Source organism: Monodon monoceros, unplaced genomic scaffold (genome assembly GCF_005190385.1).
Source record: "Monodon monoceros isolate NGI ecotype Baffin Bay Population unplaced genomic scaffold, NGI_Narwhal_1 Super_Scaffold_22, whole genome shotgun sequence".
Lineage (NCBI taxonomy): Eukaryota > Metazoa > Chordata > Mammalia > Artiodactyla > Monodontidae > Monodon > Monodon monoceros.
Window position 1 is genome coordinate 85,295,662 of NW_021703779.1, and position 18,484 is coordinate 85,314,145.

General features: G+C 37.2%; 1 protein-coding gene across 1 annotated transcript in view; it reads left to right on the plus strand.

Moving 5' to 3' along the window:
- CENPI (centromere protein I) overlaps positions 1-18,484 on the plus strand; it is a 43,289-nt gene continuing 24,805 nt past the window's right edge. Inside the window, exons 1-6 of the mRNA XM_029240776.1 lie at positions 1-236; positions 859-996; positions 5,059-5,177; positions 5,464-5,571; positions 16,430-16,478; positions 16,744-16,790. Coding sequence (XP_029096609.1) covers positions 14-236; positions 859-996; positions 5,059-5,177; positions 5,464-5,571; positions 16,430-16,478; positions 16,744-16,790 — 684 coding nt within the window. The 5' untranslated portion in view covers positions 1-13. The remainder of the gene's footprint in view (positions 237-858; positions 997-5,058; positions 5,178-5,463; positions 5,572-16,429; positions 16,479-16,743; positions 16,791-18,484) is intronic.

Sequence of the window (18,484 nt, forward strand, 5' to 3'; positions counted from 1 at the left end):
AACACGTGCAGTAATGTCACTTCAAAGGAAAGTTAAGAACTCTCAGGCACGAAAGAGGACTTCACAAGGTAGTAATAGCTGTCAGACTAGACTCTCAGCCTGGAAAGTAACAGAGGACCTAAGTGACTCAAAGAGCATCTCGAAACATGGACAAAACAATCCAGTGGAAGATTATGAACATGCTGATGATCAAGCAGAAGGCGCTCTGCAAATAGCACTGACATACTTTGAGAAAGGTAAGACAGATTGTTTTCCTTATGTTAAGTCCTATTCCTTTAAAAATATTCAGACTTTTTTTCTTAAGGATTTTTAAAGGAAAGCATATTTTTGCTCATTTGTGATTTTTGTTTATTTAATGGACATTTATTGAGCACTTACTACGTATCAATATGCTAGGTACTAGGGATATAGCAACAAAGCATGTTCCTGGCAGGGTGGTTTCCAAACTGTTACACATTGGGATTTCCCGAGAATTTTTAAAACCCACTGGTACCTGGCATCCACTCTTAGACTTTCTGAGTTTATTGGTATGGGATACAAGCTGGGCATTGGGATTTTTTAACGGCTCCTTAGGTGATTCCAATGTGCAGCAAAGTTTGGGAACCACTGCCCTAGTTTTTGAAACAGCTTAGTCTAAGTTCAGTGCTTTTAGTTAGTTTAGAGCAGAGAAGCCAGGGCAGGATTCAGTTTTCCTGCTTTGCTGTGAAGTATTCAAGGGTTTTAAAGGCTTTGAAGGGTTTTTAGGAAGGCATCTTTTACGTAAAGCTATTCCTTTGAAGAATCCTAATTTGTAACTGTTGAGGCTGAGGAGTGAGAGAGTTTTAAAATCCTCACTATTTAATACTGTTCCTCTTCCAGGTCCCATTAAAACTTCACAGAGTAAAGATAAAACCTTGGAGAAACATTTGAAAACTGTGGAAAATGTGGCATGGAAGAATGGCTTAGCTCCAGAAGGAATCGACATTCTATTAAATGTGGCACTCAGTGGCAAATTTGGTATGTCAAGGGGATAAATTTTTCAGTTTGCTATTTGTTTTGCCTTTCAGACTTTGAATTAGATTGTTGATTGGAATCAGCTGCAGTTAAAGAACTGTATATATTTTTCCTATTCTCTTCATAAAACCAATCTGATAAGATTATATCAATAAGATGGGCCTTTCTTGTGTTCAGACTACCTTATGAACTAAAAGTTTCTATGTGTATATGCTGAAAATGGCTAGTTATCACGTATCTTTACAAATAAAATGGGCCTCTCACTGTTGTGGCCTCTTCCGTTGCGGAGCTACAGGCTTCGGATGCACAGGCTCAGCGGCCGTGGCTCACGGGCCCAGCCGCTCCACGGCATGTGGGATCCTCCCGGACCGGGGCACAAACCCACGTCCCCTGCATCAGGTGGACTCTCAACCACTGCGCCACCAGGGAAGCCCCAATAAAATGGATTTTTATCACCAAATACATGGGAGCCATTTTTAGTATTTCTCTTAGGAAGGATAGATAATAATTTAAATAGTGTTGCCAGAAGGCACATTAAGAGATCACTTGGTCTATTTTATTGCCTTTAGGTTCACTTATCTATGGCAAGTCCCTGTTGATACTGTCTCCATTCCAGTCTCTGTGGCCTTAATAGTCAAGATGCTTTTTCTTTTGTGCCAATGCTTCCTTTTCTGTTCTAAGTTCATTTGTAATGGCAGTGGGGAGAGATTCTTAGAAAGAAATAATATCTGTCCATTATTCTTTTTACTTGAGAAGAACCTTTTTACCTACCCTCACCCAAATTTAGACTTAGAGAGTATTTTAGCCCTTGAACATTCTCATTTTAAAGGTGAGGAAACTGAAGCCCAGAGTGGTTAAAGAGACTTGCTTAATCTCAGAGCTAGAACTGGAGAACTCAGATCTCCTAACTCCCCTTCTAGTGTTTATGCTGCACCACACTGCTACTGGGTTTTCTCCTTTTTTTAAAAAAATTAAGACAACTATCAAAATTGAATACTTTATATACCATTTTCTAGCCCTTGCATATTGGGTTCCTTTGTGCATACCCTATCATGTTTGCAGGTGTGTGTGTCTGAGAGAGAGAGACAACACATTACTAGCCAAATTCAGTATATGACTTCCAGGAATTTTAGTTCTCTATATTTAAAAAAATTTTTATTTATTTATTTTTGTCTGTGTTGGGTCTTTGTTGCTGCGTGCAGGCTTTTCTCTAGTTGCGGCGAGTGGGGGCTACTCTTCGTTGTGGTGCACGGGCTTCTCATTGCAGTGGCTTCTCTTGTTGCGGAGCATGGGCTCTAGGTGCATGGGCTTCAGTAGTTGTGGCACGCGGGCTCAGTAGTTGTGGCTCATGGGCTCTAGAGCACAGGCTCAGTAGTTGTGGTGCATGGGCTTCGTTGCTCCACAGCATGTGGGATCTTCCTGGACCGGGGCTCAAACCCATGTCCCCTGCATTGGCAGGCGGGTTCTTAACCACTGTGCCACCAGGGAAGTCCCTAGTTCTCTATTTTTACCTGATTAGTTCTCTTTGTTTTCCTACAAAGTTAAATTTGACCTAATAAAATTGGTCTTCTTCTAAGTGGTTTCAAATTGGTTTTGACAAATTTCTAGGAATTCATATTTAACTGATTAGTGTTTATCGTGAACAATTCTATCTATCCCTTCTCCCCTTAAAACATGTATAGAATGTACAGATGTTTTCTATTTTGGAATTTCTCTTTTCTTTTTTGATATCTCAGAAATTAATGTTTAGAAGGTTCTCGTGATGTTTGCCAGGTCTTATTGCAAATGCATGCATGTTTCAAAATGCATGCCTCAGAGTTAGAAACTTGTATGTAACAATTTAAAAAATAATCTCTGGCTTTCTAGTCTAATTTCGTTTTTCTGTTGAGCTGGAATTTGGTGACATTATATGTAGCCTCATTAATTGCTTTTCTCCTTTTAGTTATTTCTGTGATATCCACCATCACTACCAGATCTTTATATGTAGCTCTTTTGCTAAGTTGAAATACATATTGAGGGGCAGGTGTGCTAGAAATGTCATAATTAGGTACAAAGGGACTTTGGACTCTTTAGTAATTGAAAAGTCACTGGGAAGTAAGAATAGAGTCTATATTGAATTCTCCCTTTGAATTTGGTACATGTGTAAAGTGTTAGCGGTCAGACTGTTGTAAACTTTACAAGGGTTGGGGGATGGGAGTAGGGGAGAAGAGAGGAGTAAAAACAAGATACCATGAGACTGGAAAGCAGAGATTTTTATTCTTGTGATTCATTACCTGCCATCACTGCTTCCTTTCTTCTCCACAGAATGATGGGGTAGGAATTGATGAGATATATTGTTGAAGTTATGTAGGATATATAAATCTAGAGATCTGATGTACAACATGATGACTATAGTTAGTAATATTGTATAGAATACTGGAAATTTGCAAGAGAATAAATTTCATGTGCTCTTACCACACACAAAGAATGGTAACTATGTGAGGAGATAAAATGTTAATTAACTTGACTGTAGTAGTCATCTTATTATATATAGGTATATAGTATCTGCCGGGTGTTGGTTCCAGGACCCCCTGCGGATACCAAAATCCTAGGATGCTCAAATCCCTTGATAAAATGGCATAATATTTGCATATAACCTACACACATCCTCCTATATACTTTAAATCATCTCTAGATTACTTATAATACCTAATACAATGTAAACACTATGTAAATAGTTGTAAATACAATGTAAATGCCATGTAAATAGTTGTATTGTGTGGCTAATTCAAGTTTTGCTTTTTGGAACTTTCTGGAATTTTTTTTTAAACGAATATTTTCTGTCTGTGGTTGGTTGAATCCACAGGTGCATCTTATCCATATCCATATGGATATGGAGGGCTGATTATATCATATCATCATGTTGTGCATCTTAAATATATACAGTTTTTATTAAAAAATAAGAGGTCTACACTAGTAGGAAAAGAAAAGATGTATAAGATGTTTCTGAGAATGCTACTTGCAGGCGAAGTTAAGAACAGTGTTATCTTGGTGAATGGATGTGATCACCGTGCTATAATGCATGTAAGACAGTGTTTAAAGACCTGTATGTTTCTAAGAATGCTACTTGTGGGAGAAATTGAGAACAGTGTTATACTGAATGGACGTGATTACCACGCTATAATACCTGTAAAACAGTGGTTAAAGACACATGTATCCAAGATATTGTTGAGGCTTCTACTTGCATGAGAAGTTGAGAACACTGTTTTTTCCAGTGAATGGTTGTGATCACCACTGTATAATGCAAATAAAACAATGTTTAAATACAAAAAGAAATTGATGATATATATGTATATTTAATTATTGAAGCCTTAATAAGCAGAAGTTGACATAGGGTATACACAAAACTACTTGCAAACTCACTTCTATTAGCAGATGGGAGGATAGCATAGAAGCCAAGAGAATATGATGGAAAGATTGGACCAATATAGAATGATATTACTACCAGCTAATAGTATAGTTGTTTGATTCTGCTATCCTTCCCACTTTTGGGGGGGGAATGGAGACTAGAAATATATCTATTTATTCTTAAATGTAGCAGCTCATGCAAGATATCTTAGAGTAGCTTTAAATAAATCAGAATCTATTATGCCATTTTAAAAAGTCCTTGAAATTTTCCTAGGAGTAAAAGACTTCTTTTGAGGTGTAATTCACGTACCATAAAATTCACCCTTTTGAAGCATACAATTCAGGGTTGTTTTTTTTTTAAGCATATTCATAGAGTTGTGCAACCATCACCACTATCTAATTTCCAGACATTTTCATCATGCCAAGAAGAAATCCTGTACTCATCCTCCCTTGTTAGATAAAAATATTAGAACCAAAGAATTTGCTTTATAGTTTATATTAAAAGTTAAAGGTACATTTTTGTTTCAAACTATGTTTTATAATGATGATAAGAGATATTGAATATTATTTTATTGCCTTCAGTGTGAAGTGAACTTTTTAGGACTAAGAGTTAATAATAGTAAGGAAACAGTCAAGATCCCAAAATGTAGTTTGATTTAGAGTTTGTCTGCTTTCCAGGGAGTGCTGTAAACAGTCGGATATTCAAGTGTATGATTCCAGCAACTCTAATATCAGAAGATTCTGTGGTTACGGCGGTCTCTTGGCTTTGTGTTGGCAAGTGTTCTGGTAGCACCAAGGTAATCTTTTTAAACACTTTGATGATAAGTCCTTCAGAACTACTTAAGGGCTGGCAAGGAAGAGCCACTTATGGAGTAATGGCAGTGGCCTTTTGTGCAAAGCCTGTAGTTTTGGAACAATGTAGCTTGATGCAAGGAGTCTGTTCAAACAGAAATTTTTACTGAGAGATAAAATTTATTATCCTTCTTTGTGCTAGAGGCTTCTAAAACAGCCCTGAGGGGGAAATTAAGCTCTCTCCTCTGCAAGTTATATTTCTCTAAAGATAAGCATTTTGTCTCTCAATAGGTACTTTTTTATCGTTGGCTGGTTGCAATGTTTGACTTCATTGATCACAAGGAGCAAATTAACTTGCTCTATGGCTTCTTTTTTGCTTCATTGCAAGATGATGCACTGGTAAGTAAAAATTGGACAGCATCATGCATCGATCAAATGGTACGCGCTTGTATATCGATGCACCATATGTGCTTCAAAGTGCCACACCACTTTCCTTACTTATTTTAAAATATATGAAACACATAGAAAAGTATAAAGAGTAACATAAAAAACATCTTTACACCTGTCTCTCAGATTAACAAATAAAATTTTTAATGCATTTGCTTTATATCTTTTTTAAGGAACTAATTGTAACAGATAGAATTGAGTTCACATTGCAGTCTCTTTGCTGATCTAGAGCAATGATTGCCATCTTTTCCCTTTTAAACCACTTCAACAGGGTCCTTTGAGTCACTTATTGTACAGTTTCTTTTTTCTTTTTTTTTAACATCTTTATTGGAGTATAATTGCTTTACAATGGTGTGTTAGTTTCTGCTTTATAACAAAGTGAATCAGTTATACATATACATATGTTCCCATATCTCTTCCCTCTTGCGTCTCCCTCCCTCCCACCCTCCCTATCCCACTCCTCTAGGTGGTCACAAACCACCTAGCTGATCTCCCTGTGCTATGCGGCTGCTTCCCACTAGCTATCTATTTTACATTTGGTAGTGTATATATGTCCATGCCACTCTCTCACTTTGTCACAGCTTACCCTTCCCCCTCCCCATATCCTCAAGTCGATTCTCTACTAGGTCTGTGTCTTTATTCCTATCTTACCCCTAGGTTCTTCATGACATTTTTTTCCCTTAGATTCCATATATATGTATTAGCATATGGTATTTGTCTTTCTCTTTCTGATTTACTTCACTCTGTATGACAGACTCTAGGCCTATCCACCTCACTACAGATAACTCAATTTCGTTTCTTTTTATGGCTGAGTAATATTGCATTGTATATATGTGCCACATCTTCTTTATCCATTCATCCGATGGTGGACACTTAGGTTGCTTCCATCTCCGGGCTATTGTAAATAGAGCTGCAGTGAATATTTTGGTACATGACTCTCTTTGAATTATGGTTTTCTCAGGGTATATGCCCAGTAGTGGGATTGCTGGGTCATGTGGTAGTTCTATTTGTAGTTTTTTAAGGAACCTCCATACTGTTCTCCATAGTGGCTGTACCAATTCACATTCCCACCAGCAGTGCAAGAGTGTTTCCTTTTCTCCACACCCTATCCAGCATTTATTGTTTGTAGATTTTTTGATGATGGCCATTCTGACCGGTGTGAGATGATATCTCATTATAGTTTTGATTTGCATTTCTCTAATGATTAATGATGTTGAGCATTCTTTCATGTGTTTGTTGGCAATCTGTATATCTTCTTTGGAGAAACGTCTATTTAGGTCTTCTGCCCATTTTTGGGTTGGGTTGTTTGTTTTTTTGTTATTGAGCTTCATGAGCTGCTTGTAAATTTTGGAGATTAATCCTTTGTCAGTTGCTTCATTTGCAAATATTTTCTCCCATTCTGAGGGGTTGTCTTTTGGTCTTGTTTATGGTTTCCAGTTTCTTGATTAACACTGTGAAAACCTCATCAGAATTAATGAGGAGAGGATTACTTTTCATGAGATGCCAATGGGCTGATTTTGATTAAATAGCATAATTATTCCCATTGAAAACGTTAATAACTCTAAGAAATCAATCTACTGTCCACATGGAAGACTTTCAAGGACCATCAGTAGTTCACAGACCATATGAACCATTCATCTAACTGAATTCCTCTTGCTTCTGGAAAGGGAATTCATTCATTCATTTCATTTTTTAAAAATTGACTGTGTTCATTGCATTGATCGAGGCAGTGTAGAAGATTCAAAGTTTAGCAGAGAGTTTCCTTATTCCAGGGGTTTATAATCCAGTTGGGGGACTAAGGAAAGCAGATAAAGTTAAATAATGTATAAATTAAATTATCAAATACAGTATATGTTAACACGAGGATAATAATTGCTGTGATATTCCCAGGAAGGAAAGAACACTGTAAACCAGAGTGATTAGAAAAAGCATCATAAAGTATGTAGGCATTGAGCTAGGCCGTGAAGGTTGAGTAGGATTTGAGATTTGATGTTTGATATGACAGGAATATTTCAAGCAAAGTTGTGAACTGTGTAAATTGTATTTCAGGAGACCTTAAATAGATCAGATTGACTTAATTACAATTGGTGTCAAGCAGGGTGGGTGGTAAGGCTGAAAAAGTTGGGTGAGGAAAAATTGTAGAGGTCTTTAAATGTGATGGTAAGGAATTTGAACTTTATCCTATATCCAGTGGGGAAATCACTGAAAAACTTGGGGCAGAACACGTTGAAAGCAACACTGTAGGAAGTTGTATCGAGTAGTGCCAAACATTATGAATTATGATGGAGGCTAGAGTCAGGAAGACTAATTAGGAGACTAACTTGATGATGACATCCTAAACTAGCAGTTCTCAGATACGCTCTGTGGACCCCTTGAGGTTCCCTGAGAACCTTTCAGGAGGTCTCAGTGGTTCAAGTTATCTTTATAGCAATATCAAGATGTTATTAGCTATTTTCACTGTGTTGACATTTGTACTGATGGTGGATAAAACTGCTGGCACCTTAGCACAAATAAGGGCAGTGGGGCCAGACTGTACTAGTGGTCATTGTGTTCTTCACTGCAGTAAAAAACAAAAATGCTAGTTTCACTTAATACTGTCCCAAATGAAGCAGTAAAAATTACTTCATTAATTATATTAAACTTCAGCCTGTGAGACACATCTTTAATATTATGTTTGATGAAATGGGAAGTACAAATAAATCCCTTCTGCATACTAAAGTACAACAGTTGTCCTGAGGAAAAGCACTTGTGTGATTGAGTTGTGAGCTAAACCAGCTGCTTTTTTCACAGAATACCATTTTTACTTCAAAGAGTGACTGACGTATAAACTGTGGTTATTCAGACTTGGGTATTTGGCAGATGTTTTCTTGAAAATGCACAAAGTGAGCTGGTCATTTCAAAGAAAACAACTGGCACTGTTTTTTGCCAGTGATAAAATTTGAGCTTTTAAACGAAAATTACAAGTTTGGAAAATTTGTATCTGCCACTGTGAACTTGACAGCTTCCCAATACTTAAAGACTTTCCTGATGAGGATGGTAGCAATATTAATGAATGTGATTTTTAGATATTGTATAATGAAATGTGTCAATATTTGGAAGCTTGGTATAGCTAATTTGCAAATTATCAAGTATGATATTATGAAATTATGCATGGGTAAAAGAGCCATCCAAAGTGCAAGATATATCAATGAATTTTAATGGAACAGAGTACAAAGACGGTTCATTGATAAGATTTCAGATTCCACATTGCAGCTGTTCCCTAAGAGGCTATCACTTACCAAGTTTTAGTGAAGTATCAAAGACTAATATCCACGATTTTCTGAAAAGGCTATTAAAATATTACTTTCTTCTCCAACTACATATCTGTGTGAGGCTGGCTTTTCTTCATGTACTTCAATCAGAACAACATATTGTAACGGATTTAATGCAGAAGCAGAGAATCCAGCTGTATTCTATTAAGTCAGAAACATTAAAGAAATTTGTAGAAATGTAAAACTGTGTCACTCTAAGTCATTTTGGGGGAAAATATAGTTATTTTTCATAAAATATTTCATTTATTGTTAGCATGTGATGGGCTTATTTTTATTTTTATTTTTTGCAGTACGCAGGCCTCTCACCGCTGTGGCCTCTCCCGCTGCGGAGCACAGGCTCCGGACGCGCAGGCTCAGCGGCCATGGCTCACGGGCCCAGCCGCTCCGCGGCACGTGGGATCCTCCTGGACCGGGGCACGAACCCGTGTCCCTTGCATCGGCAGGCGGACTCTCAACCACTGCGCCACCAGGGAAGCCCTGGGCTTATTTTTTAAATGAGTTAGTAAACATTTAAAAATTTCCGAGTTTTAGTTTCTAATATGGTAAATATCAACAGATATAAACCAGATAAACAAAAGCTCTTTGGGGTCCTCTAATTTTTAAGAATGTAAAGAGTCCCAAGACCAAAAAGTTTGAGAATCACTATCCTAGACTAAGGGGAATGAAAAATTGAAAGGACAAATTTTAGGGGAAATTGTAAAGGAAGAATTGACTTGCTACCTATATTGGATTAAGGGAAGGGTCAAGAGATAAAGATCCAAGTTTTTAAGGCAGCATGACTCAGAATGATGGTACCTTTGACCGTAAAAGGGAATTTGTGAAAAGGAGGTAGTTTTGGAAGGAATATAATATGTTTGGCTTTAGATGTACAAAGTTTGAGCTACATCCTTTAGAAATTCACTCAATGAACATTTATTAACCACATAATATGAATGGCATTGAACTAGTATTAGAAATACAAATATGAGTAAGAATAAGTTAACTATAAGCCTCATATAGTTAACTTATATGAGGCTTATATGCCAGGCACTAGTATACTTTATATACACAGTATTTCATCATCTCTAAGATGCCATTAGTGTTAAGGTGCATCATTATCTTATGAACCATTACAATAGAATGCTGCCATTAAAGCTATCACATGATATGGATTTTAGGATTAGTTCTGTTTTCAGAGATGTTAAAATGTAGAGAAAGAAATGTTAGACTATGTAAAATATTTTTTTCCCAGTTCTGAGGGTCTGAAAGTTCTTTTCTTACATCAGTATTCTTAAAAAAAATTTATTGAGCACCTACTATTTTCTACACTTGTGCTACCAGTATAGTAGCCACTAACTTCATTTGACTAAGTGAGCACTGGGAATGTGGCTAGGCCAAACTGAAATGTGTTGTAAGTGTAAAACACACACCAGATAAGAAGTGGTTTTAACTCTCATGAACCTCTTGCCAGCCTTATGTGGTATACACTTTTTTTTTTTCTTTGCGGTATGCAGGCCTCTCACTGTTGTGGCCTCTCCCACCGCGGAGCACAGGCTCCGGACGCGCAGGCTCAGCGGCCATGGCTCACGGGCCCAGCCGCTGCACGGCACGTGGGATCCTCCCAGACCGGGGCACGAACCCGCGTCCCCTACATCGGCAGGCGGACTCCCAACCACTGCGCCACCAGGGAAGCCCTGTGGTATACACTTTTATCCCCATTTTAGAGATGAGGAAGCTGAGGCACAGAGAAGTCAAATAATTACTCAGAGTCACGTGACTAGAGCCAGAATTTATGGAAAATGATATTCCCATTTTAGAGATGAGACAACTGAGGCTTGGAAAAGTTACATAACTTTGCTAAGGTAAGCTATCTAGTAAGAGGCTGAGCCTTGAAGGTCTTTAAATGTAGTAGGAGAGAAGATAAGTACAGTGTGAATAAATCCTGTGATAGTATCCACAGAGTTCCATGTGAGTATAAAGGAGAGATAGCAAAATGAGACTGGGGATCAGGGTTAAAGTCATAGGAATTTGTTTTCAACAGGAAGAGACATGGGTGTTGATGTCAATAAATTTGTGGGTTAGTAAGGGAGATGATTGAGGGAATTCCTGGCCAGTGGTTTTAGTGATTTTTTTTTCCTCAAAGTTTCACTTAAGTAGGAGGCAAGGTCTTCTGCTGAGAATGAGGATGGGAAGATAGAATATTATGTTTGAGGAGAGAGTATACATTTTGAAATAGCTTTTGGTGGAAATAGAAATAGGAGATTAGAGACACAGTTCTGAAGGCCCAGATGAGTTTAGGGAGCACGAATTTGTGATAGGTAATTTCTCCAGGGTGGGACAAGGAGGCGAGAGAGTGACCGCCGATGGATCAGGAAGTCTAGAGAGAAAAGGGAGAAGGTGAAGACAAAACAGGGCAGATTGGGAGCACACGCAGCTGAGGTTCAGGATGCCTTGGTGACATTCAGGAAATGTATTGGGGTTAAAAACTGGAATAATAGAAATTGTAGCACTGGAGTTTAAGATTTCAGGAGGGGATGGTTCAATGTGATGACAAGATTCAGAGTGACAATGGGGTGAGTTGTTGAAGTAGGGTGAGGGGATGAAGGTTATTGGAATTGAAATTTTCTCTATCCTTATGGATTTATTGTTGTTGCTGCCCATTTATCAATTACAGAGTGAGGTATGTTGAAAATCTCCCACTATGAAGGCAGATTTGTTAGTTTTCCCTTAAAGTTCTGTCAAATTTTACTTTATATATTTTGAGTCTATTATTAGGTATGTGCACAATTATAGTTTTCATATATTGTCCTGCTGAATCAAACCTTTATCATGGAGTTGCCCTTTGTTAGAAATGCTTTTTGTTTTAGTCATTTCATTTGATATTGACATTGGCTAGTATATTGCTTGGTATATTACCATCTTTTGGTTTTTTGAAAAATCTTCTTTTGCCCTCATGTCTTAGATGCCCCTTTTATTTATTTATTTTTTAAAAAACTATTTTCTTTTTTTCTTTTTATATTTTTGGCTGCATCAGGTCTTAGTTGCGGCACGTGGGATCTTTCGTTGCGGCACGGGCTCTTCGTTGTGGTGCGTGGGCTTCTCTTTAGTTGTGGCGCGGGCTCCAGGGTGCGTGGGCTCTGTAGTTGTGGCGCACAGGGTCCAGAGCACATGGGCTCTGTAGTTTGTGGCACGCGGGCAGGCTGTCTCTTTGAGGCTCACAGTGTGGGCTTTGTTGCCCCATGGCATGTGGGATCTTAGCTCCCCAACCAGGGATTGAACCTGCATCCCCTGCATTGGAAGGCAGATTCTTTACCGCTGGACCACCAGGGAAATCCCTTAGATGCCTCTTTTCAATAGCATATAACTAGATTTTATTTTTAAATCCTGTCTGACGATTTTCACTTTTACCTGGAAAATTAGTTTATTTACTTTTGTAGTGATTGTTGATACAGTAGAAATGAATTGAAATATCAATATCTTATTTTGAGCTGTCTAAATGATCTGCTTTTTTCTGATTCTTTCCCTCATCCCTCTTATTTTGGATTGATTGTGGTTTTCCCCCATTCTTGGTTGGAAATTACACATTCTGTGTGTGTTGTTTTAGCTGTTATTGTACCTATTTTAACATGCATATATAGTGTAAAATGTAAAACAGTGTCATCCTTCTTACTGTTTTTCTTTTGTTTGGAAAATGTAGTTATTTTTCATAAAATATGTCATCTAGCATATAATGGGTTTATTATTTTTTAATGAATTAATAACTTTATAATGTCCTCAGTTTAAATTTTTAATTTTTTTTCTTAAAGTCTAAAGGTAACTAATATCTTTACCTTCATCTTGAATGATACAAGGACCTTAGAATGCTTTAACTCTGATCACACTCCTCCCAGATTATATGGTATTATCTGGTTTTAGTTCTGGCTCTTCTCCATCCTCCTCCACATACACATACAGTAGACATTATTTTCTTCACAGTTGGTGTTTGTCTAGATTTGCCCACATATTTGCCAATATCTTTGCTCATCATTTGTTTTTGCACCTCAGACCTTCAATCGAGCTCATTTTCTAGAATATTCTTTCAGTAAAATCTTTGATGGTAGACTCTGTCTTTGCCTAAAAATATCTTTACTATGCCCTTGCTCTTGAAAATTGGTTCTGCTGTGTGTAGAACTCTAGGGTGACAGTGAAATTCTCTCAGGACATTGACAATATTGCACTGGCACCTCCTTTCCATTGTTGTCAAATCAGTCTAATTGTAGTATGTCATTTCTTTTCTCGCTGGATACTTTTTTAAAACAGCTTTGTTGAGATGTAACTCACATACCATACAGTCCACTCAGAGTAAAATCCACTGGTTTTTAGTATGTTCACAGATATGTTCAACCATGAACAGAGTCAGTTTTAGAACATTTTCATCACCTCAAAAATCTCATACCTCTTGGGAAACCAAAAAAGTCATGTGACTTGCTTTATTGTGACATTCTTTCACTTTATTAAAAAAAAACTCATACCTTTTAGCTATCAACCCCATCTTCCTATTTAGAGGTTCTTAAGCAACTCTTAATCTATTTTGTGTCTTTAGAGATTTGCCTATTCTGGACATTTCACATAAATGGAATCATACAATATGGGGTCTTTTTTTCTTTTTCTTTTCTTTTTGTTTTTGGCTGCCCTGCGCAGCATGCAGGATCCTAGTTCCCCAACCAGAGATCAAACCCAGGTTCCCTAGAGTGGAAGCACGGAGTCTTAACCACTGGACCGCCAGGGAAGTCCCTAATATGGGGTCTTTTTTGACTGGCTTCTTTTACTTAGCATAATGCTTTCAAGATTCAGCCATGTTGTCAGCATGTATTAGTACTTCATTCTTTTAACCTGTTATCTTTTTTCATAATGTAAAATTTACCATTTTAACTATTTTAAGTGTTATTAATGGTTATAAATTTTTAAGTGTTATTAATTTTTGTGTTATTAATTGCATTCATAATGTTGTGCAACCATCACTGCTATCTATTTTCAAAACTTTTGTATTACCATAAACAGAAACTCTCTAGCCAGTAAGCAATAACTCCCCATTCCTCCTCCACCCAGCCCCTGGGAACCTCTAATCTACTTTCTGTCTATGAATTTGCCTATTCTAGGTGCCTCATATAAGTGGAATCATCCAGTATTTGTCCTTTTGTGTCTGGCTTCTTTCACTTAGCGTGTCTTCAAAGTTCATCCATGTTATAGCATGTGTCAGAACTTCATTTTTATGGCTGAATAGTATTCCATTGTATGTTTATACCACATTTTGTTTATCCATTATCTGTTGATGAACCCTTGGGTTGTTTCTACCTTTTGGCTAACATGAATAATGCTGCAGTAAACGTTGGCATGCAAGTGCCTGTACAAGTCCCTGCTTAGAATTCTTTTGGATACATACTTAGGAGTTCTTCCAGGCAGGGACTGAGCCTCTTATAACCCAGGTATTTAGTATTGTAAACTTCATAAGAGCAGACCTTTTTGTCTGTTTTATCCACTGCTTAACAAGTACTTGTTTCATGAGTGAATGAATGAATAGGAGCTATTCATAAATGTTTGTCAAATAATTGCAATATACTTGAGTAGTTTTCATGATGCTGACTAGAGAGTTTCTTGCTCAGCATGGCAGAGGGGAAGGGGGCCTGCTTTTTTTCTTTTTCTTTTCTTTTTTTCTATCTTTTAAAAAATACTTATTGAAGTATACATACACAACATTACTTATAAGTTATCAGCTCAATTAATTTTTATAAACCGAACATATTTGTATAAATATCACCCAGATCAAGAAATAGGGATCCTAACTTTTAAAAGCATTAAAAGTCACAACTTGGCAGGCGCCTGACTCTGTAGTGACTGAGATGTGGTGGTTAACTATTTGCCAGAAAAGCAATTGTAAAGTCTTAGATGCACATGAATTTTTCCTTTCTAGATGTGATTAAAGGAGAATGTCAGATAGAATGCTGGGGCCTAGGGTGGCACTCGTTTCATACCCAACATATTGCTAATGGTTCATATCCTAGGGATGTGAGGCAGTGAGTTTTTTTTGTTTTTTGGGTTTTTTTTACTGAGAGTTACTATATTTTGTGTACAATGTGGCAGACTTGGTCATAACATGTATTCTTTCCTTAAAAACAAGAAGATCCTATATATAAATCCACACTTATTACAAGTATGTTCATTCTTTGTCAACCCATTTCTAAGTAAAGGAATGGCAATATAGAATGCTGTACTTCAAAGTTTAGAATCAAGACTACTAAAATATGAGTTTGTTTAAAGAAAATCTTTGCTTTTGTTGCCTTCTCTAGTCCTATTTAATAATTTACTTTTTCAGTTTCCTAACGTTTAAAGCAGGTATTGGCAATTTTTTTCTTAAAGGGCCAGGTAGTAAATATTTAGGTTTGAGTGCCATACTGTCACAAGTACTCACTCTGCTGGTGTAGTGCAAAAGCAGCTACAGACAATTAATACATAAATGAATGACTGTGTTCCAATAAAACTTTATTCACAATAACCAGCAGTGGGCTGGATTTGACCCACAGGTTGTTGTTTACCCATCCCTCCAATAGAGTATTATTTCCTTGTCTGATAAACAGATATTCTTAATTTAATGAACTCTAATTTATTGGGTTTTTTTATGTTTCATTTTATGGTTATCATTTTTTTTTTTAATGAAAGAAAAACACTGCCACCCTCTGGTCCTGAAGATATTCTACTCTAGTTTTCTTCTAGAACAAGTATCAGCAAACTTTTCCTGTAAAGGGCCAGATAGTGAATATCTTAGGCTTTGCAGGCCACTCAGTCTGTGTCACAACTGCTCAGCTCTGCTGTTGTAGTGAGAAAGCAGCCATGGCCAATACATAAATGAGTGACTGCGGCTGTGTTCCAGTAAAGTTTGATTTGCAAAAACAGGTGGACTGTAGTTTGCTGACCCCTGATCTAGAATAAAACCTCAACAAATGGACGCTCAAAATGAAGTGGTATAAGGGAACCAAGGAATCATTTAGTAGTTTAACAAATTTATTATGTGATATTTGCCAAACTGAGGGCTAAATGATTAATTAAATTCTGGTATATCCACTCAGTGGAATATTAAGATCGTTGAAAATGATCATTTTGAAGACCAAGTAACATGGGAAAACACTTTTAAGTGGGAAATCAGGATAAAATTTTAAGTTTGTATCTTAATAAATATGGACCTACTAGAAGGAATACATGAATTTTTGTTAGGTAGAAGAATCTTTTTCTGGTTTTCAAATTGTCTGCATTGTCGTTGTATTCCAAAAATAACTTTAAAATGGCATAAAGGGATGCCAATTAAAACTATTGTTTTTTTTATCACTACTATTTAGTATGAAAAAGAGAAGCTTTGTAGAACTATTGTTCAATGAAGTCCCAAAGCCTTTTTTCTTAGTATAAGATTGACATTTGAGGAAAATGCATTGTTGCTCTGTTCAAGATATATTGTCATTTTTTTTCTTTTATTTTTTATATTTTGACAGTGCCCTTATGTCTGCCATTTGTTGTATTTACTTACCAAAAAAGAGAATGGTGAGTATTTTCATTCCAGTTGTATTACATTCACTCTGTGGAATTAGCGTTTGTATCGGCCTTTATAAAGTTAACTGTTAGCATTAGTTCTATGACAAGGTTTTGTGGAATTTCTTTTTAGTACTTTTATCTAAGAGCATCTGCTTAATGGCTTAACTGAACAGCGTAATTATATTCTTAATGTGTTGTAAGGAGAAGCTATCTGAACAAGGTTTCTTTTTATTCTGAACCACAGACTAGTAATTCTTTTCTTTGCCTTTTCTAGTCAAACCATTTCGTGTGAGAAAACTGCTTGATCTTCAGGCCAAAATGGTGAGTACTGAAAAGACCTAAGACTGGCCAGTGTACTTTGTGCTAGGTACCGAGCTAGGCTTTGCGGATGTAAAATCGAATGCGTCATTACCTTCAAGGAACTTAATTGCCTGGGGAGCTCAGTCAACAAAATAAAAAATCAGAATCAGACTGGGGTCAAGGAGGAGTGGTGATGATGAGTAGAATTTAACTAGGCCAGGAAAGAAGAGAAGGGCACTCTTGGCAGAGGGAACAGCATGAGCAAAGCCAGGTCGATACCAAATAGCAGAAACCGTTTACGGAACTGGGTTGGTATGGCTGGAAAATAAGTGTTAGGGAGTAGTCAAAAATGACTACTTTATTTTATTAAAGTGACTAGCTTATCTATTCTGTGGCTGTGATCTAGGAAAGCATTCTTTTCTGGATACTTAAACTTCAATATATTCCCTGACTTTTATCTCTTGTCCTTACAGCTCTCTTGCATTGTTATTTCCACTATACCTGCCAGGTAACAGAAGTCTGTGAAGCTTTGGGTGTAAAACAATAGGAAGTTGTAGTGCCTATGCCTAACTGTTGAAGCCTGCGTAACCTATGTAGAGGCATTCAAATTTCATGAAAAATACAAACACATGCGCACATGTGTGCTTCTCCATTGTGAGGTTTCCTGTTGGTACAATTCAATGATTGTTCTTGTTTTATAGCTTCCTATTTTGGCTCTCTGGGTGCAGTATATTCTCGTAGCTCTCTGAGGATAGTAATGATAATGTTTTTGTCCAAATTTAATTTTATTTCACATTAATAGAAATTATGAAAAAGATGTACATTTTTCCATGTTAACAGCAAAACAATTCAATGGAATAAGAAAATCTTACCATAAATAAGATCTTGTTGATTTGTATTAACTGAGACAAGTATATGTTCAAGTTAAAAAAATGACTCAGTACAGTGTCTAAAAATTTTTAACCCAGACATTAAATATATGGCTTCATTATTAATATTCTATATAGTACATTACTAAATTACCCCATTATCAATGCCTATTTATAAAGATACATTCATAAAATTGTTTTGATAAGCTGGATTTTGGTGACTTTGATCACATCCAGCAATACCGAGCCTAGAAGACATAGCCATGCTCACATATAACTGAACATGTAAAATGGTAACAGGCATAATCAGCCCATGTAAGCAAATGTATTGGGTATGTGAATTTTTGATACCTGCAATGGCATGTGTCCCCTCTATACCCATCCGTGCCCCATAACTTCCTATCATGATGGACACAGAACAGAGAAATTGTCTTTCTGGTGGCAAGTATGAATAGTGGGAAGTGGAGCAGGCACGTTGTTATCTTATATGCACCGGGCCCTTTGAGAGCAGTCTTTGGAAAAGGAAGGGGGAGTTCCTTTCTTGTTTGTTTGGTCTTTCATGGTAGAGGCTTTCCTCAAATACCTGGTAAACATTGTTTGCCCATATTTAATAATAAAGCACTAAAATGGTCATTGGAAACTTGTGTACGTGAGCAGGACTTGTTCATTGTAGGATCTTGATGTTTCATTGGGAAATTCCCCAGATGATGGTGTCACTTTTCCTAAGAAATTCTCCTGGGGACTTCCCTGGTGGCGCAGTGGTTAAGAATCCGCCTGCCAATGCAGGGGACACGGGTTCGAGCCCTGGTCTGGGAATGTCCCCCATGCCGCGGAGCAACTAAGCCC